At 40.4% G+C, this 17,603-nt stretch overlaps 2 protein-coding genes across 3 annotated transcripts; one reads left to right on the top strand and one right to left on the bottom strand.

Annotated features, from left to right (window-relative positions):
• The first annotated feature begins 679 nt into the window (after positions 1-679).
• On the top strand, positions 680-10,566 carry il7r (interleukin 7 receptor). Its single transcript, XM_005470596.4, has 8 exons — positions 680-914; positions 3,090-3,231; positions 3,317-3,474; positions 3,678-3,829; positions 4,444-4,600; positions 4,687-4,798; positions 4,877-4,949; positions 5,713-10,566. The coding sequence occupies exons 1-8, from the start codon at positions 827-829 to the stop codon at positions 6,112-6,114; spliced, it is 1,284 nt and encodes a 427-aa protein (XP_005470653.1). The 5' UTR covers positions 680-826; the 3' UTR covers positions 6,115-10,566.
• Positions 10,567-10,642: 76 nt separating this feature from the next.
• Positions 10,643-17,398, bottom strand: capslb (calcyphosine-like b). 2 transcript variants are annotated; one of them, XM_003457917.5, is made up of 6 exons: positions 17,201-17,398; positions 14,478-14,616; positions 13,032-13,209; positions 12,528-12,737; positions 12,257-12,373; positions 10,820-10,901 (listed from the first exon to the last, which is right to left on the bottom strand). In XM_003457917.5, exons 2-5 carry the CDS (start codon positions 14,612-14,614, stop codon positions 12,272-12,274), a joined length of 627 nt encoding a protein of 208 aa, XP_003457965.1. In that variant the 5' UTR covers positions 14,615-14,616; positions 17,201-17,398; the 3' UTR covers positions 10,820-10,901; positions 12,257-12,271. The 2 variants fall into 2 exon arrangements, with proteins under 2 accessions (XP_005470654.1, XP_003457965.1); XM_005470597.4 differs by lacking the exon at positions 12,257-12,373 and having other exon boundaries at positions 10,643-10,901; positions 17,201-17,397.
• Positions 17,399-17,603: the final 205 nt, after the last annotated feature.

The following is a 17,603-nucleotide window of genomic DNA, read 5'->3' as shown; positions in this document are numbered from 1 at the left end:
CTTCTTCACCTCCAGTCCCTTTTAGAGTTCTCTGCTTGTTTTCCAGTCATTACTCTGCACCCGCTCACCGCTCTGCTCTCTGAACTTGCACGCTCCCTCAGATCTCAGAGGTCTGCTGGAGGGACGGTCCTGATCGAGGTCCAGGTTAAAACATCAGCTCGTCACTGTTTCTGCTCTTAAACTGAGGAGGGACTGAGTCTCTTCACATCAGGATACTTTTACACGAGACTGAGCACTGATTTTTTATTGTATTTTATAATTTTTTAAAGCTTTTTATTATGCTGCTAGCTGTTTGATATTGTCTGGTTTGGGGTTTTTTGTGATGTTTGTTGATTGATCTAAGATGATTTTCTCCTGTCTGAGACAATAAAGTAATCGAATCTTATATTAATTGTTCTTTGGTCTGCAACTTTTGATTTTATATTCGCTCAAAAATAAATGAACTCAAACATGTTTGCTCTAAATGTGTAAGCTGTGAGCTTCATTTCATTTGGTGTCAAAAAGAAGTTGCTGTGTCCATGTGACTGAACCCTGAATGTTCCTAATAATCTGTAATCTGAGAGTTAACTGTCCGTCAGCCTTCTAACCACACAGACCCCGCAGTCTCCTAATCAAGGATGTCTTCTGATTTACAGAGAATCTTGTAAGACCTCCACTACCCAGCATCGCCCCCGCCTCCTCCTCCTTCCTCTGCAGACTAGCCACTCCTCCTTCCTCTCTCCCAGCCTGCTGACGAGAAAAGCTCTCAGCTGGTGTGACGGCGGGTTATGAAAGAGCAGAGCGGCAGGTGAGCGTGTGTGCAGCTGGACGGAGACTCGGTGAGGCGATGCAGTTCGGCTGGAGGATCGCCGTGATGCTGCTGCTGCTGCCAGCTGTGTGTGAGGCTCAGAGCGGAGATGGAGACACCGACATGGGTAAGAAGATTTTATAACATGCGGTTAGCACAGGAATGTGGGAGGTTATCAGAAGCACCGTGAGGGTTGTGATTCTTTTACATTAGTATCTTTCACGGAAATAAAAATACAGAAAAATATCAGAAAATGTAAAGTTTGGATCTTTGATGGGGACTATATTAGCAGCACATATTATCTGAGATGAAGTATTGCACCTGTGGAGCACTTACCTGAGCATAATGGCTCAAAATTAAAAAGCTTCAAGAAGAGACTCTTTAAAATCTTTAAATGACTTTGGGCTCAAGTGTGGTTACGGTTAACTTTGAAGACCCGTGAACATTTGTATCTCTTAAGACAAAAACAAATGAATAATAATCATTTCAGGAGTTTATGAGTGACTCACTTCATCTTTGAGGCACAAATTCGGAAGAAAAATGAAACATCTTTGAAGTCCCATCATCAGCTTTCAATATCCGGGATTTACTTAATAATCAGCCTTCTCGTGCACATCGGCTCATAGGCACAAACAAAATCAGAAGCAGTGATGTTATCAGCGTGACAGTTGGAAGTAAACACAGCTCCGTCTCTGAGCTCGTTGGGCGCCGCTGATGCTCTGCTTTCTGTTCCATCAGAGCTTCACTCGGTTCAGTTTCTGCACAGCGGTGGACTGGATCAGGTGCTTAAAATTCCTCCGGTGGTTAAATCTTCCCACATAACTGACAGTTTAGAGGTTCTGCTTAGTGCATGCAGTTTTAGTGTACTGGAAATACCCTACGTAAGCCATCCATTTAGCAGTAAAAACACATAAAAGCAGTTTATAATAAGCAATGGTATAAATAAAGTTACATGCATGTATTTAAGGTGAGCAATGATACTGTTCAGTGTTCAGGCAGTTAGAGTGAAGTAAAACAGTGACTGTAAATAACTGCAAAGTCAGGAAGAAAAGTTGTGGTTATTTTAACAACTTGTATAACACGATTTAATCATGCTGGCAGCTTCAAAGTGTTGTGGTGTTGAACATGGTTGTAAGGTCAACATGTCAAGTCACTGGTGAGATTTTGTCATGCAGCATATTGTGTTTGGTGAACAGAGACATCTACAGCCTCAGCGTTTTCTCCGTTCTCGCTATGGCAACCCGACCTAGTTTATCGTCCTGGGGTTGCCAGAGTGAGGGGGGGTCTAACCTAGCTTTCATAGTGTGGGAGGCGGGCTACAGGTAATCAGTGCTAACCACTGCACCCCCCTGTCCCAGATTAAATGCTTCCAATTAGTCTTATAATTAAAAACTGAAGCAAATTCTGTATTCATTTTTATGCAGATGATGCACAGTCAGTTTTCCTTCAACAAGTTACTACAGCATAATTATTTTTATGTTGCATCCTGAAAATCAAAGAGAATTATTTAAAAAGTATCAAATTGGAATAAAAATGTTCTCAAAGCACTTCATACTGTAGTGACAGGCAGCTGCAGAGGCGGGGTTTCAAAATTATGCTGATGATGCAGTTATCTACGTATCAGGAGGGACTCCAGTGTGCTGCTGAGTTATGTGATGGTTTCTCAGTAACTTCTGATTAGAAAGAAATCAGTTCAGCTATTTGGATATAGTCTATCACACCTTTCATGCTATGTAACTGTTTGTAGTAACCAAGACAGCAATAAATAATGTTCATATTATACCAGAAGATAATAAATTGGCATCAACATGAAATTCAGTAAACGTATAATATGTTAAAGTTTTACATTTTCATAAATGAAATCACCCAAGATCTACTCAATCAACACACATAACCACAGGAGGAACAGTCAGTCGGGCTTTGAACAAGCAAAACAACATTTATTCAGTCTTTTTTCACTCTTAAAGATCTGAAACACTTAGAGATAAAAGCATAAACTGGTGTGAATGACAAAGACAAATATTTGATCAGTGACATGGAAGTTTTCGATGTAGTTTGCATTTATGTCACTGCTGTTTCCTTTCCTGATTGTTTTCATGTCTGTGTTGGCATTTTGTATGTAAAGCTTAATCTTAAATCAGCTTAAGGCACATGGACTGCAAATCAGCCATGGTTAGACATCTTTGGTAGTATATGATATATATATACTGCTAACTGACAGAAAAAAAATTAAAAAGAAGAATAAGACAAGAGTGCAATACTCAAAAAGTGGAGAAATGTCTGAAAGTGTTTTTTCTCTCAGAGCCCAGAATCAGCTGCACATCTCACATCATGGTAGAAAGATGCAATTTGACCTGCAAGCTGGCTGAAGGCAGAAATGATGACGAGGACGATGAAGACGGTGGAGGTGATGGAGGCGACAGCATTGAGAGGATGACCCTGTGGTAAACCTTTGATATAATGCTCAGTACTGTGCTGCATGTCAGAGGAAATTCTGATACTGATGCAGGTCACTGCTCTTCTGTTCAGCTACCTTGATTATGACATCAGCGTAAAGAAGAAGTGCTTGGAGACATCCAGTGACACATTCAGCTCCCCAGACCTGAAGCCCTTGTCGGAACTCAGTCTGACCGTCCAGTTAAAGAGTGGTGTCAACATTTCACAAACACTCTACCTGAAGAACATAGGTAAACATGGCATCTGGTTACATTTTCAGACTTTACAAATACTAATAAACATCAGTAGCTGCCTGGTGAAGAGTCACCACTGCACTGCCTGTCAGACTTTATGTTCATTTCTTTTTTTCCAGTATAGAAATGTAAAAGTGTTAATTTCTGCCTGCCCAAAGCTGCTGTCATTACTGTCCTCTCTCTGTGTGCTGTCCCTGCAGTTAAACCAATGAGTCCTCAGGTGTTTAACATCACCTTCCAAGAAGAGTCTAACGAGGCTAAGATTTGGATTCAGATTCCGTACCACAAAGACTACCTGAAAGTGGACAACCAGGAATTCCAGTTTAGGATCGAGACAGCTGAGAAAACCCTGGTACAGTGATCTAAAAAGTATATTGTAGCACGAAAAGAAAAAGCTCAGAAGTGGAATCTCATATTCTACTTCAAGACTTTCAGGTTTTCGCTATAACATCAGACACAGTTTCTCCTACAGAGACTGTTGTATTGTGGGTTCTTTTTAATGTTAAACAATCTACTGAGTAAATCTTTCAGTGTTTGGTTTGCCCAGTTAAACCAGTAGGAGTCTCGGAAGCTCCTGTGACGAGCTATTAACTGGAATGCAGACAAATCTGAGAGCACCGTCTTACCTTTTCTCTGGTAGAATGCACCTGGTTCCAAAGTGATTAGGTCAAACTGATTTCCACAGTTTCTCACGCAATGCTAAATTTTAAGCATTCTCCTGATAATTTAATGGTTCCAATCACCAGTTTCAAACCTTACTGTGTAAAACATGTTGTTTCTTTTGTAAATTGTAGTCCCAGTAGAGTCAAAAGGGACCAGCGCTACATTACAGGTCACCTGGCATTTCTCATACTTATTGTATCTTGTACGAGGATGTGCTTCAACACAAAAAGCCTGTTTTACATCAACAATATCTAAAAATGTTTTGTAATGACTGAAAGTTCTTTATTTTCTCTTTGACCACAGACTGAGAACACCTCATCCCAGGACTTCATAAAAATTAACTTTGAACCCTTTGAAAAAGGCTCAAAGTGTTCCGTTAAAGTGCGAGCGCGAACACTCCCAAAGACTTTTCAGGGCACGTGGAGCGAGTGGAGTGAAACGTTCACTTTCCTTACCCCTGGTAAGAACAATAGTCTAGTCCTGCTGCACGACCTTTTTTAAACACATATATATCAATAATGATTTGTGTTGTTCTCCTTCCTGAAGAAAACCCCCAGAAGCAGACCAGTGGAGTACAGGTGGAAGTGTACCAAGTCGGAGTGTGTCTGGTCTCTGTGCTGGTGGTGACCTTTAGTATCATCGTCCTCTGGAAAAACAAGTATGGTGTCTGCTTTCTGTCAGAAAAATCTGTGTAGTGAGTTTCCCTCACTAAGTTTCTTTCCTTTTTATTCCACAGGATATTTACCTACATGTGGCCAAGCATCCCGCATCCTAAACAGACTCTGGTGCAGATCTGCAAGCCAAACAATGTGAGTTATCCTACTGACAGATTAAAAAAAACAACTTTGCAAAGCAACATCATGTCATGTGTGTGCGACAGGACCACTTGTAGAAATCACAACACAAAATCTATAGTCAGTGTTGTCTTTGTGCACGGCGTCATTGCTGGTGTGCAGTGCACTTAGATGAGATTTCAGGTGGTGGTACCCCTACCAAAGAGCAATTGTAGTCAAAACTGTGGCATCAACATAGTGCCATAAACATTCATATTGAAGATACGTTTCTATTGACCAACTTGCTGAGCTATGCTGAGCACACCAGCTTATAAACACAGTTTGAAAAACCTCAAGCATTGCTTTGTTTTTTGATGTGACACCAGGATTTTACAGCACAGTGAGCGGTGCATCAGTTGTACTGATTAATGCTGACATTGCACTCTTGACCTCTCTGGTACAAACGATATCAAACAGGAACTACAGGTTCATGAAACTCATTTTGACATGAATCTTTTGAACTTTCAGTTTGACTGGTAAGAAACACAAAAATTAGCTGTCTGCAGCAGACATTTAACTAACTATGTGAAATTCTGGCGTGCCTCTGCACCGCCCGTTGGTTTTTGCTGTTTGGCATAGTGATCAGTTTTTTTAGAGGTGTTAGATCAAACTGCTTTTAACTGTTGCACTGTAAGGCAGTTAGAACCAATGTATTTAATTGTAGTTGTTAAGACAAAGAACATGACAAAGGAGCTTTTGATTGGCCGTAGACAAATATGATGTCATTCTGGTTTTGCAGCCTCTGTTGCTGACCTTCAGACCTGAGGTGTTCAGTGATCTCAAAGTCTACCCTGTGAAGACGACAGCATGTGAGGAAACAGAGCCTGCGATCAGTCCTGCATCTGCTGCTGCTTACAGCGCTCAGTCGAGGGAACCTTGCTCCACCGAGAGCTCAGATTGCAGGAGTACTGCCAGCGCCAGCACCGAGGAGCTGGAGATCTCTGCCTTGTTGAGCAGGAGCTCGTCTGAAGCAGAGGACAGCCTGTCGAGCAGCAGTCCGTCCCCCGTTCACATCCTCCAGCTTGGGGAGAGACCCGAGCAGCCTGAGCAACAAGTTGAAGGCAATGAGTTTGAGGTGTTTGGAGTGAATCGGCAGGAGGAGGCTTACGTCACCATGTCCAGCTTCTATAAGATCAAGTAGGTGATGCATTGGTGAGCTAACAGGATCAGAGACTGTACTTATCAAACTTCAGGATGCTCTAAAGCAAAGAGCTTCCAACTTCGCGAGGTCTTCAGAACAAAGTGAAAGAACAGGAAGACAAACATGCTGCCTTTTAGTCCGGATGTGCCTATCTACCACTTATATTTTACCTGGATTTCAATGACACTGGACCTCTGTCCAGAGGATGAAACCTCTGGCATTCATTACCAAAAGAAAAATCACTGAATGGAGTGCTGAAGTTTGTTTCACTTTACAGAAATCAAGCTTTTACTGGTGAAGCATCTCATCTGGATTCCCATTTGCGCATAAACCTAGGAGGATAAATTCCTTCAAGTTTTGTGATCCTTTGACATTTATTTTAACTCCATCTTGGCATTTTGTAGCAAATATACACAAGAATTACTCAGTTTCTGCTATGACGTTTGGTTCAGACATTCCCATCAGGATGAACTGTGATAACATTTATTAATTTCACACCATCGTCATTCATTATGTTACACATCCATCACTTCGTCTCAGCTGCACTCTGAGTTTAGCAGAGTTTTTTAAGCATAGCAGCCTCAACAAGCTGCTAACATGAGTGGAGACTCTTATTCCCCATTGCCACTAAAGTGGAATGGGTTCTTTTTCTGATTTATGAACATATTTTTGCATCTTTTGCACCAGCATTTTAACTCAAAATAAATCGGCTCATCTTTGTATAGAAGCTGGCTCCCAGCTGGGACTTTAGAAAAAGGTTTTGAAGTGCTAGCCGTGATAGGATTAGCGGGAGTGTCACATTTTACAGGCTGTAAAGCGAGAATAGACAACACCTTATGTTAGAACCCTTAAATCCTTAGTTGGAAATTCAATTCAGTTTTATTTATATAGTGCCAAATCACAACCTTAAGATCACCTGAAGGTGTTTAATATTGTAATGTAAAGGCCCTACAATGGTACAGAAAAAAACAACAACAATCAAACAACCCTATGAGCAGGCATTTGGTGACAGTGGGAAGAAAACCTCCCTTTTCATAAGAGGGAACCTCAGCAGAATCAGGCTCAAGTGCCGCCATCTGCTGCGACCGGTTGGGGGTGAGGGGAGTCTCCATCAGTGACTCTTTTCAAAAAATTCACCAACGTGTAAATTTGTACTCACTTTGGTGTTTCTCTCTGTTCCTGAGTCATTTTCTTGGACAGTCAGCCATCAACAAGCTTGCTAAGAAAAAAACAGAAAAAAATTCGTTTTATGCAGTGGAGCTGCTCGAAGCTCATATTCAAAGACAGCAAAACATAGCGTGTGGTTAATTTTTGTGACTCATAAACCAAAAAACATTTGAGACAACTAAAGTAACGATGTGTTACACGTTATTCTACCAACATGAACTTAGTTTGTCTCTGCTCATTTATAATCAGTTTTATTTTAATATGTTTAGTCACTGCTGTTATTTTGAAAGACTTCATTGTGATCAAGGAAATCTCGGCAGAAATGTGATAAATTGGCTGTTATTCTTGTGCTTGTACCAACAGATTTATTTAGCTTTAATCTTTCACTTGAACCCAAAATGTAGCTTTGAGTAGAGCAGGCTGTTGACCTGCAGCTCTGAAATATAGGATTTATTTTGTTGCTTTGAGGCCAACTGTGTTTTCATACATGTTTTTACTGACATACCTCCACATGTAGTCATTTGTCGTTGGAGGAATCATATATACCTGTGTTTTTGCCTGTTTTACTACATATCATAGAATAGTAGTTTTCAGATAAAACTACCTCCCAGGCAGCCCAGCGTCTAAATGATCACTTCATCTTTTAATTCAGCATTATGGATCGTGTTGGCTGCCTGGGAGGTGGTGAACAGCTTCAGTTGACAGATGAATGACAAATGAAAGTTAACTTGATATTTAAGAGTGTGGCTCACCTAAAGAAACCCTTTAAACCTCTAAAGTACATCTATATTGACCCAGTGTACTACCTAAATGGCCAAAACACCCAAATGAAAGAGCCTTCAAAGCACCTAACTGGTTGCTAGATCAAAGCTCCTACTTTACCCATCTAAAGGGCCACAAGAAATAACTAAAATATTACTAGAAGCTCGTACTGGAGGCCATTAAAACCACATAAAACATCCCTGATACCTCCTGTGTAACCACAATCCCCGTAAATGAACCTGAGTACATTCTCAGTGTCCAAAAGGAGCCACTACAATTAACCAAGGAACCACAAAGAGACCTATAGAGCCCTATAAAGAAGAACCACCTAAACGATCTGTGGAACATTTTTATCGGTTAAAAGGACCTGTAAGATCTCTACAACCTAAACTTTGAGTCACATGACCACAACCTGAAGGACTCTTGGGACCTGCTTTTTATTCTCCAGGTGTTGTAGAAATGAATTTAATTAAACTCCGGCTCATGGATTTACTCATAAATTCTCAGTGCTCCACCTCACAAAAACCACAGTCTGGTATAAGAAGACCTGCATATCAGATTTTTCAGTTTGTCACCATCTGTGTTTTATTTTTTTCTCATTCCTGAACCAAAAGATTGAACAACATCAGTGAGGTCATTTAAAGCTGCTTGTATTTAAACTCATCTGCACTTCAACTCTTTGGGAACTAAAACTCATGCTGCAGCGTTCACCATGCAGGTCAAACAGGATCACATGTAAAGCCTCCTAAAGCTCGTCTGAATCACAGTACAACACCCAAAGCTGAGGGTTACTTAGAAGTTACCATGTTTTTGAAGGAAAAGCTAATTTGCTTTAATTTATAGTTAAAGTGAACATAAATAATAACTAACTAAATCATGAAACGTAAATTTGTCTTGGAATATCTACATCAGACACAAGAATGAAGAAGTTTATCACATTAAAAGGCTGACTCATTGTTAGAAAAACCCTCCAATCATGTTAGTAAAGGTGCTGTACTAATTAAGTAGTTACACACTGGCAATCTCCTGACATCTTCAGGCCACTAGGCAAAAATGTGCATACTCACTTGTTTGGCAAGTGGTTGCTAGCTGTTGCTGGGTGAAATCAACTGCATGGTTGCACTATGTCATTGCTTTGGTCACTAGCAGGCTGCTACGGTCGCCTGCAGTTTGCATGGAAGACACAGACTTGTCTGCAAACACTTTTCAACTGCTTTCTGAGTGGAAATGAAAATGAAGTCAGACACAAACTGCAAACGGTGAATGTTTGAATTCAGAGTAAAAGTTGTGCCTCAATTAACACATTTCAAAAGGCACATCTTTTATTTTGAAGGGAAACTTGCTCTGTTTCCAGTTTGTGTCTGACTTTTTTACAGTTTTACTTCCACTCGGCAAGTAGTTAGTAAATGTTTGCAGAGAAGTCAGCAGCCTCCATGCAAAGTGAGGCGGCCGCGATAATCTGCAAGTGACCAAAGCCACAGTCACAATCAGCAACCTTCAGCAGCTGCTCACCAACCGGGCAGGAAATACACACTTTTCACCAGCAGCCGCTGGTTGACAGTGAGTCACTCACTGGTCTCTAGGCCTGTATGACTGTGGCTTTAGTTTCAGAGCAACTGCCAGCAACCAACAGCAACCACTTGCCAGCCGGCTGGGGAATACACCTTTTTCTCCTAGCAACCCGTGGTTGCCGGGGGCCGGCCACCGACCGGTCTTAGCAGTGCTCTCTTGAGAGTAATACACACCAGTGTTATTTTGTTTGTTTTCTTCTTGTGGCTGCAAGGCATCATCTTCATTTCTTAGAACACGAACACAGCCTGAACACCACAGCCATTTTAAAGCTTCACATCTACACAGAAATTCTCCAGAGATGCAACTCGCCAGATTTAGTACACCTATAATCAGTATAGCAGTTTTTAGGTGTGCCATCATGGTGGGAAAAGGTTTTTCTAATAATCAATAAGCCTCTTAATATTATCAAACTCCATTCGAGAACATCACGTACCATTAGAAAATAGATGATTGCTTTACATGGGCCTCTTTACACATACATAGATATTCCATTAAAAGAATGATTAGTTAGATAGCAATCACTTAATTAATCATTATTTCTATTTAACATCCATTTATGACTCTCTCAATCAGCTTTTCCTTCTGAAAACATGACATTTCAAAGTGATCTCCAACTTCTGAGCAGTCGTGTACGTCAAGTCCACGCACGCTCAGCTGTCTGTAGGCGGGTTGTGGATGCGTTGCTGTAGCAACTGTTTCTGTTTGTAGTCATGGAGATGCTAAACCCAATGCTGCTGCTTCAATATCTGACACAACCGACCTCACAATGGCTGAAACAAAAACAGGAATGTACGCTTTGTACTCAGAAACAAGAAGTCTGTAATCTGTACTAAATACAACGTAAATACTTTATGGAAATGTCTAAATGTACTTGTGTTGATGTAATGTGGAATTGTTTTTATTTAATCACAATGCATATCAGTGTATATTGTAATAAAGTGGAAAATGAAATCCTGCTGTTTCCCTGTGATGTAATTAGTGATAAAAAAAATGTGCACAGGATCCAAAATGACAAAAGTCAGACCAATCTGTGTAACTGCATTTATTTAGAATATGACTTCTAACTGATAATATGACAGAACTCAGGCTACAGATCTGATCAGACACGTCAGTATGATCATTTAAAACAAATCCCGTTTGTCGGAAATCCATGAGGTGCTTAGATTCTGGAGTTTTAATGTGATTCACAGCTTCCAAGCGTTTTTCATCATTAGTATAAAGTAGACGTCGCTGTCGATGGAGGCGCTGACACCACTGTAATAGTTCATAAACTCATCATGGGTCACCTGCCAAGTACAAGAAACCTGCTTTAATGACAGCTTTAATACATAGAGATCAAACACAACAGTGCATAAAAGTGTTACTATGAAGACAAACAGCAGAGATGAAGAGGAAGGGTCCAACTTTAATCAGTTCATTGGTTAGATCAGAATGAAACAGTGGTTGGTTTCATCTTGTGTGGCTTTAAAGTTTAAAAGGAAAATGTTAAAAAATGAGGCGCCTCACCTGATTGACATCCATCCATCCACTCGTTCATCCAATCATCCATACAATTTAATCTCTTTTTTCTTGTTTAAAATTGGAAAAAAAGTGACAAAGTAGGCCTATTTTGATTTGCTCAAAAAATTATAGAAAAAACAAAAAAAACCTCAAATCAATATAAGGCAATAATCTCGAGGTGTTCTAATGTGTATAAAAAAATTAAATGAAGCAAAGTATGAGGGTAACATTTCTAACAGTTATGAAATTCCGTAAAAACAGCAAACACATTAAATTACAGTCACATGGCTCTTTAGGCAGAGGCCATGTGAATCTAACTGTAAATCTTTAAAGACAGATTTATGGATAGATTTGAAGTCATTTATGAAAGAGAGGAACTGTTACTTGGGGTATACTTATTTAATAAATAAAGAATAAAAAGATTTTTAATTTTTCTTCACCTTATTTTCCACATTCTCCAACATATGCATGATATTATGGTGTCAGATGTTCATGCTAAAGTTTAAAATATAAAGGTAATGATATGTAAAAGCACTGGGTGCTGAACCAAGGCAGACTTCACAAATCATCCAATCAGAAGAAAGTTGATTTAAAAGTAGGAGGAGCTAAAGCAGCTTGTTTCACACAAAGGTTGAACTGCAGACTGCATTAAGTCCCAGTATAAGATAAAGAAGGATTATTAAGTGTGAATCATGCAGAGCTGCTATGGCAGAGTGCAAGAATAATAATGTGGAACAGGAAATGATGAGAACTGATCACCTCTGAGCGAGTTTCATATCTGCATGGAAACAGCGCGGCCGTGTTTGTTTACACAGCAGTTTGTTTACATCCAGAAAGTGAAAGAGAAAAAGCTGATTGGTTAGATCGAACCACAGTAAGAAGCCAGAGTGAAGCAGCCTGCAGCGCGTGGACTAACACACTAAATGAACGACTTCACTGCTGATTTTGTATGTTGTATGGTTCTTTGAGTCCATCTCATTGGAACACATTGAAAGTAAAACCATACAACATACCCTGCAGAACATTACCAGATTCCCCAGTGAGGAAATTTAATCACAGCTTTTCTACAATGGAAAACATCTCAAAATGGAAATACTCGCCGCCCTCCTACCACCACCCAAACACCACGGAGCTCGATTACCAGAACGGCGCTAACTCAGAGTTTCCAGGCATTTCTCATCATCACAATAAAGTAGACGTCTGTATCGATGGAGGCGCTCACACCAGCGTAATAATTCATAAACTCCTCCTGGGTCACCTTCAGAGAGGAGCATACAGCTTCATCAACGCTGAGGAAAGTTTCACACCTAAAGTCTGTTTCAGTGCAGGAGCTACTGGTCTGTGGGCCACAGTCACTGACCTCCACCCACACAGACACCGCCTGACTGGCATTCCTGTCAGAAGCTCGTTACCTTTCCGTCTTTGTCATACGGAGAGTCAAAGCTTTCCAAGAACGTCCTGAAGACCTGGTCCTCTGTCCACTCCCCGTTCTGGTACTTGGGGTGGTACTTGGCGTTGTAAACACCCCGCAGGTCTTCGATGGTGATCACCCCGTCACCCGTTTTATCCAGCTTCCGAAACGCCTGCATGACCACCTCCTTCCGGGCCTTGGACATCGGTGGCTGCATTTAACAGAAGGGGAAGTTAAAGGAGCGAAGATTCAGTTCAGTCCAGCTTACAGCACATCATTCAGTGGTTTGAAACAGACGATCGCTCACTGTAGATAAAAACAGTCGTGCCATGCAGGAGCCTTCACAACTATTTCTTATTCAGAGCAGCTGTCTGCCTGGAAACACGAGCACTGAAACCAGAGTTGTTAAAAACGTATGGAAGGAGGACTTTGAGGGTATTTTTTAGTTCTGGCTGACTGATGGGAGGCGATCCCATCTCATGCTCTCATCGTTGGTCTGATTTACCCTCAGAGTGATGAGGAACTCGTCGAAGTCGATGGTCCCGCTGCCGTCGCGGTCAAAGTGCTGAAACAGAGCTGTGGCCTCGTCCTTCTCCATCAGCACCCCGTAGTCGTTTAACCCCTTCATGAACTCCTTGAAGTCCAGCGAGCGGTTGTTGTTGTCGTCCATCACTCTGAAGGTCCTGACAAACAAAATCAGCAAATCAGACAGCAGCATTTCAGTTTTATACCATCAAAAAGAAAAACTTTATTTAAAAAAAACTATAACTGTCTGTATGTCAGTTAAAGTAAAGAGGTAGTAAACTGTAGTTTTAGTCCTGAGTCCCCTGATATTTGAGCTGCTTTAGAACTGACAAGCAGTTTCACTTCTGTCTTTACTGCTTTCATGTAGCTTTAGAAAACAGAAACATTAAAGTTAAAGTAACTCTGAGTTTCCGTCAGTCAGCGCTGGATGAAGGATTCAGATCTGATGTCTGAAGTATGAATACTGTCATTACTGACTGCAGCTCACCAACTGATCTTATAAACCTTAAAAGGCTCTTTGTGTTTTTAAATTATCATCCTCAGCTCAAACTGAAAGTACTCCAGTACTGCCGTGCTGGGAGTAAATGTGTGTATTACAGGACCTGAGGTTACTGCAGAGTGTACAGCTGAACATCAGCGGAGTAAAAACCACAAGAAGAGCAACAACACGACGAAGACAAACACAACAACATCCTGCAGCCGCGCCGACTCAGCGATGATCTGACAGGAAAACCTCAGCGTAAACATCGATGTGAGTTACTCTCATCTGACCCCGAAACCCGCCGCCACTGCATTAAAGGGACAAATCACAGCCCGGGAGAGGACCTACACTTCACTACATTTACTCCACTGCATTAAAGAATAACTGCGAATGTCTGCCTGAGTCATGAACCGATCTGAGGGAAGGGCCCAGAACAAATACAGACGACTGCAGATGGAAGTGACAAGCTTCGGTTGACTATAGAGGTCCCTATAGTTTCTGATCATGGAGAAAAGAGACCTGTGAAGGACTCTGAAGCAGTCTGAAATTAAAAACACAAATTTAATTTACTTCTAAAGAGAAAAAAAAATGTTTCTTTAATGGTCCAGGGGTTTTACATTAGGGGGGCTAACCCAACAGAAGATTTAGCAGCTTCGCAGCAGGTTATCGTGTTTGTAGAAGCTGATCTTTGTTGTTCAGTTTGAAAAAATGGAAAAAGGAACGAGTGACTGGAGTCGTTTTTCAGCATGATGATGAAGCTCGGGCATCTTTACGTGTTTGTGAACTTTTAATAATTTTGATTCTGTTTCTTAACTCAGATTTTTTACATTGGTAAAAACATCTTTATAAACACAGAATTCCCTTTTTTAAAACGATGCAGGAACAACGGGCCCTGGACTGGAATGTTGGATGTGTGAGCACACGTGTGAAGTGGGCGGAGCTCACCTGCCCAAACCTTTGATCCCAGATGAGCCTCGAGTCAGACACTGCAGCCGGAGTCTCTCTATGGGGTCTGAACACTCGGACAGCTGGCGCTTGGCGTTCATCGCCATCTCTCTGTCGTGTCTCGATGTGCCCGCCATCCCTGACATCACACGGACCAATCAGGTTTCACTCTGACAGCTGATCTACGCCTTAACTCACCTACAGTGCACTGTGTGTGGCTGTCTGACCTCAGCCAGATAAAATATAAAATGTTATATTTAAAAAAAACTTTTAAACATCACCTCCTGGAGGTGTGACAGACGTCTCCTAAATCATGTTTAGACAAAGTGTCATCCTTTGACCCGCCATGACCAGCCAACCAGGACGCTCCAGAAAACCACATTCATGGATGTTTTTCTATCCCTGTGATCATCTTCACTGTTTACTGTGTGCAGGACCAGACTTTAGATTGAGGACACCACCACACCTGACTCCCTATTAGCCCTGTCTACAGGCTCAGGTGTGTTTGGACATGAGGGCTGTGGTCAGATAGTCTGTTTTGATAACTGTTTCTTCATTTCTTTCGTATTTCTATGAAGATCATGTCACGGATCTGAGTATTGAACACTGAGATCGGTATTGTGGGACTCTTTCTTATTAATTCTTATTGATTATTATCCATCCTGTGTTTTGGTTTTAGTTGTGAGCTTGGCCATTTAGAGCTTTTAGTGTATTACATTTAAGTTTTTCTGTATTTTACTTTTCCCTGTGTTTTTCTCTGAGCTGTCTGGATTTAGTTATTTTGTGTCTTGGACTTTGCATAAATTCTGCTTTGGACTTGATCAACCTAATATCAGTGCTTCATTGTCCATTATGAATTTCTCACATGCTGACAGCATATGAACCAGTGTGGCACATGAGGTCCTCAGAGTCTGCTGGTAATTTGCAGATAAGTGCAGGATGAAACTCTGTGAAGACACAACTTTCATCTTCCACTCTCTGAGCTGTTGGATCAGTTTGAACTGAGAACCTGCGAGCAGCAGGACGGGTCAAAAACTCTTCAGTCTGGATTTTTACTGAGTCTGCGTTATAAGCATTATTTCCTTTATTTTATTTACTGTGATTTATCTTTACTGTAGAAGAGTGACATGGTTATAATGACATTAACTATGATATTTTTTAAAAAAAAATCAATATTATCAATAATGCACATATTAAATATTTAAATAATGCAAACAATTTTGTAATCTTTCTTTTTACACGTTCACTGACTCTATGAACTTACTTATATTGCTATTTTACCAAAACATCAAAGAAATGAAAATAAACGGTGAAAGCCCTCTGTATTTATTGTTTTGGCTTTTAAATGAAGTTCCGTTCAGCCTTACTTTCATGTATTAACTGATTAGATTTCATGTAAATACATTTAAATCTAATTTAAATTTTAATGCTGCTATATTCAGCATTTGTCTTGTTTTATTTATTTTTGTTGCCTTTGATTTTATTGATGCAATCCTTTTGTTCTTATATGTTAATGTTATATTCAAGTTACTTGTACTTTTTTTATTATTTCTTTTGTTTTTTCATATTACGCTTTGTCTTGCTGTCAGTCATCTGAAGGCTATTTTAAATTCACTCACCTGGATGAGAGGTGTTAAAAGAAGAGAGGCTCACTGAGTTTGTATATAAACTGATCCAGATATTTATTAAAAAACTGATCCACAGATCACACATCTTCTTACACTGTAATGTTGCTGTCAATTTCTTGATATTTATTTATAATCACATCTGTCAACCCTGAATGTTTATTACTTGGTGACTTGTATATATTGTGCTATTTCTCATATCTTAACATATTGTATTGATAAATAGTCTAGTTTGTTTTTGTTAATGCTACTGTAGTGGAGCAACTGTAACCTGCATAATTTCCCTAGGTATTAATAAAATATTCTGATTCTGAAAGACAAACAGATCCACCTGCTGGAGGCTGGAAGCACCTGCAGGCTGAACATTAAAAATTAAAGAAGGAAAAGTTTTCATTTCATTCCAGGAAAGAAGTTAAAAAGGAGAGCAGGTCCACCAGTGTGTGTATAGCTGACAATATCAGCAGCAGTTTGTAATGAAGCAAAATATATATTTATTTACGAAATGATTGATAAAATTAAAAACCGTATTATTTCAGATTTGAAGTACATTATATCACAGTACCACACAGAGTATTTCTATTTTATTCTACAAATAAAGTTTGTACAGTGAAATATTTCAGATTTCCTTCATTTTTCTGACAGCTGCTGCTACTTTCAGCAGAATAACCACATGCGTTAAACAAACGCAGACAGCAGGATCGTTTTCCTGCTCTGTGGTCACACTGAATCATTTGAATGTTAAATGAAGCTTCAGCCTCCTTCACCTTACTGCTTTGCCTCCACTAGATGACCTCATGATATTATATGTGTGTGTGTGTGTGTGTGTGTGGAGTGTATGGTGGCATTGTGTGCATTTATTGTGTCGTCTACGTGCAAACTGTGTGGACCTGTGAAAACAGTAGCTGCTCTTTATACAGACATACAAATCAACAACAGCCGAGGCTCCAGCTGTTAGTGTGAGGCTCTCACTGTTGTGTCTGCTCCGTGCTTTTATTTTGAAACCTCCACACTTCCTGCTGATTCTTGTTCATCCTCAAAGGTTCTGATTTCTAAAAGCGAGAAAATGAAAGCGTAATGGATGATCTGAAGGTGTGTTACCTGTCCTGGTGTGTGTCCGCTGTCTGTAGCTCAGTGAGGCTGAAGAAGTAAGCAGGAGGCCCGAGAGGATGAGGATCAGTGTCAGCACAGAGAGGAGTCCGATTGAGGAGTTTTAACACTTCAACCTTCAGATTCTCGCTTTCTCCCAGTCTGCCCCTCCCCAAACGATACTCCGTTACCATGGAGACTTGCTGCCCCATTCTGCGTTGTGATTGGTCCCCCCCATGCTAAGTGGGAGGAGTTCCGGTTTTTCTCAGTGAGTAATCGGAGGTGTATGTTTAATTCAACAGAGACCAAATTTATGACGTTAATATCCGCTAAACTGAAGAGACTGTGATAGTATTTTTTTTAATTAGGTATTTTCCTTTTTCCACAGTCAAATATATTAATAAAAAACATGTGA

The sequence above is a fragment of the Oreochromis niloticus genome, linkage group LG7, assembly GCF_001858045.2.
Source record: "Oreochromis niloticus isolate F11D_XX linkage group LG7, O_niloticus_UMD_NMBU, whole genome shotgun sequence".
NCBI lineage: Eukaryota > Metazoa > Chordata > Actinopteri > Cichliformes > Cichlidae > Oreochromis > Oreochromis niloticus.
Note: the sequence above shows the minus strand (reverse complement) of the source record. Positions and strands in the feature narration are given on the sequence as shown.

Bases quoted from the DNA above. Each gene is read 5' to 3' on its own strand.
- il7r (XM_005470596.4), top strand. From the start codon at position 827: ATGCAGTTCGGCTGGAGGATCGCCGTGATGCTGCTGCTGCTGCCAGCT. The intron at 915-3,089 runs GTAAGAAGATTT...TTTTTCTCTCAG, and splicing joins AGATGGAGACACCGACATGG to AGCCCAGAATCAGCTGCACA. The intron at 3,232-3,316 runs GTAAACCTTTGA...TCTTCTGTTCAG, and splicing joins ATTGAGAGGATGACCCTGTG to CTACCTTGATTATGACATCA.
- capslb (XM_003457917.5), bottom strand. From the start codon at position 14,614: ATGGCGGGCACATCGAGACACGACAGAGAGATGGCGATGAACGCCAAG. The intron at 13,210-14,477 runs GTGAGCTCCGCC...TTTGTTTGTCAG, and splicing joins GGGATCAAAGGTTTGGGCAG to GACCTTCAGAGTGATGGACG. The intron at 12,738-13,031 runs GTAAATCAGACC...TGTTAAATGCAG, and splicing joins AGTTCCTCATCACTCTGAGG to CCACCGATGTCCAAGGCCCG.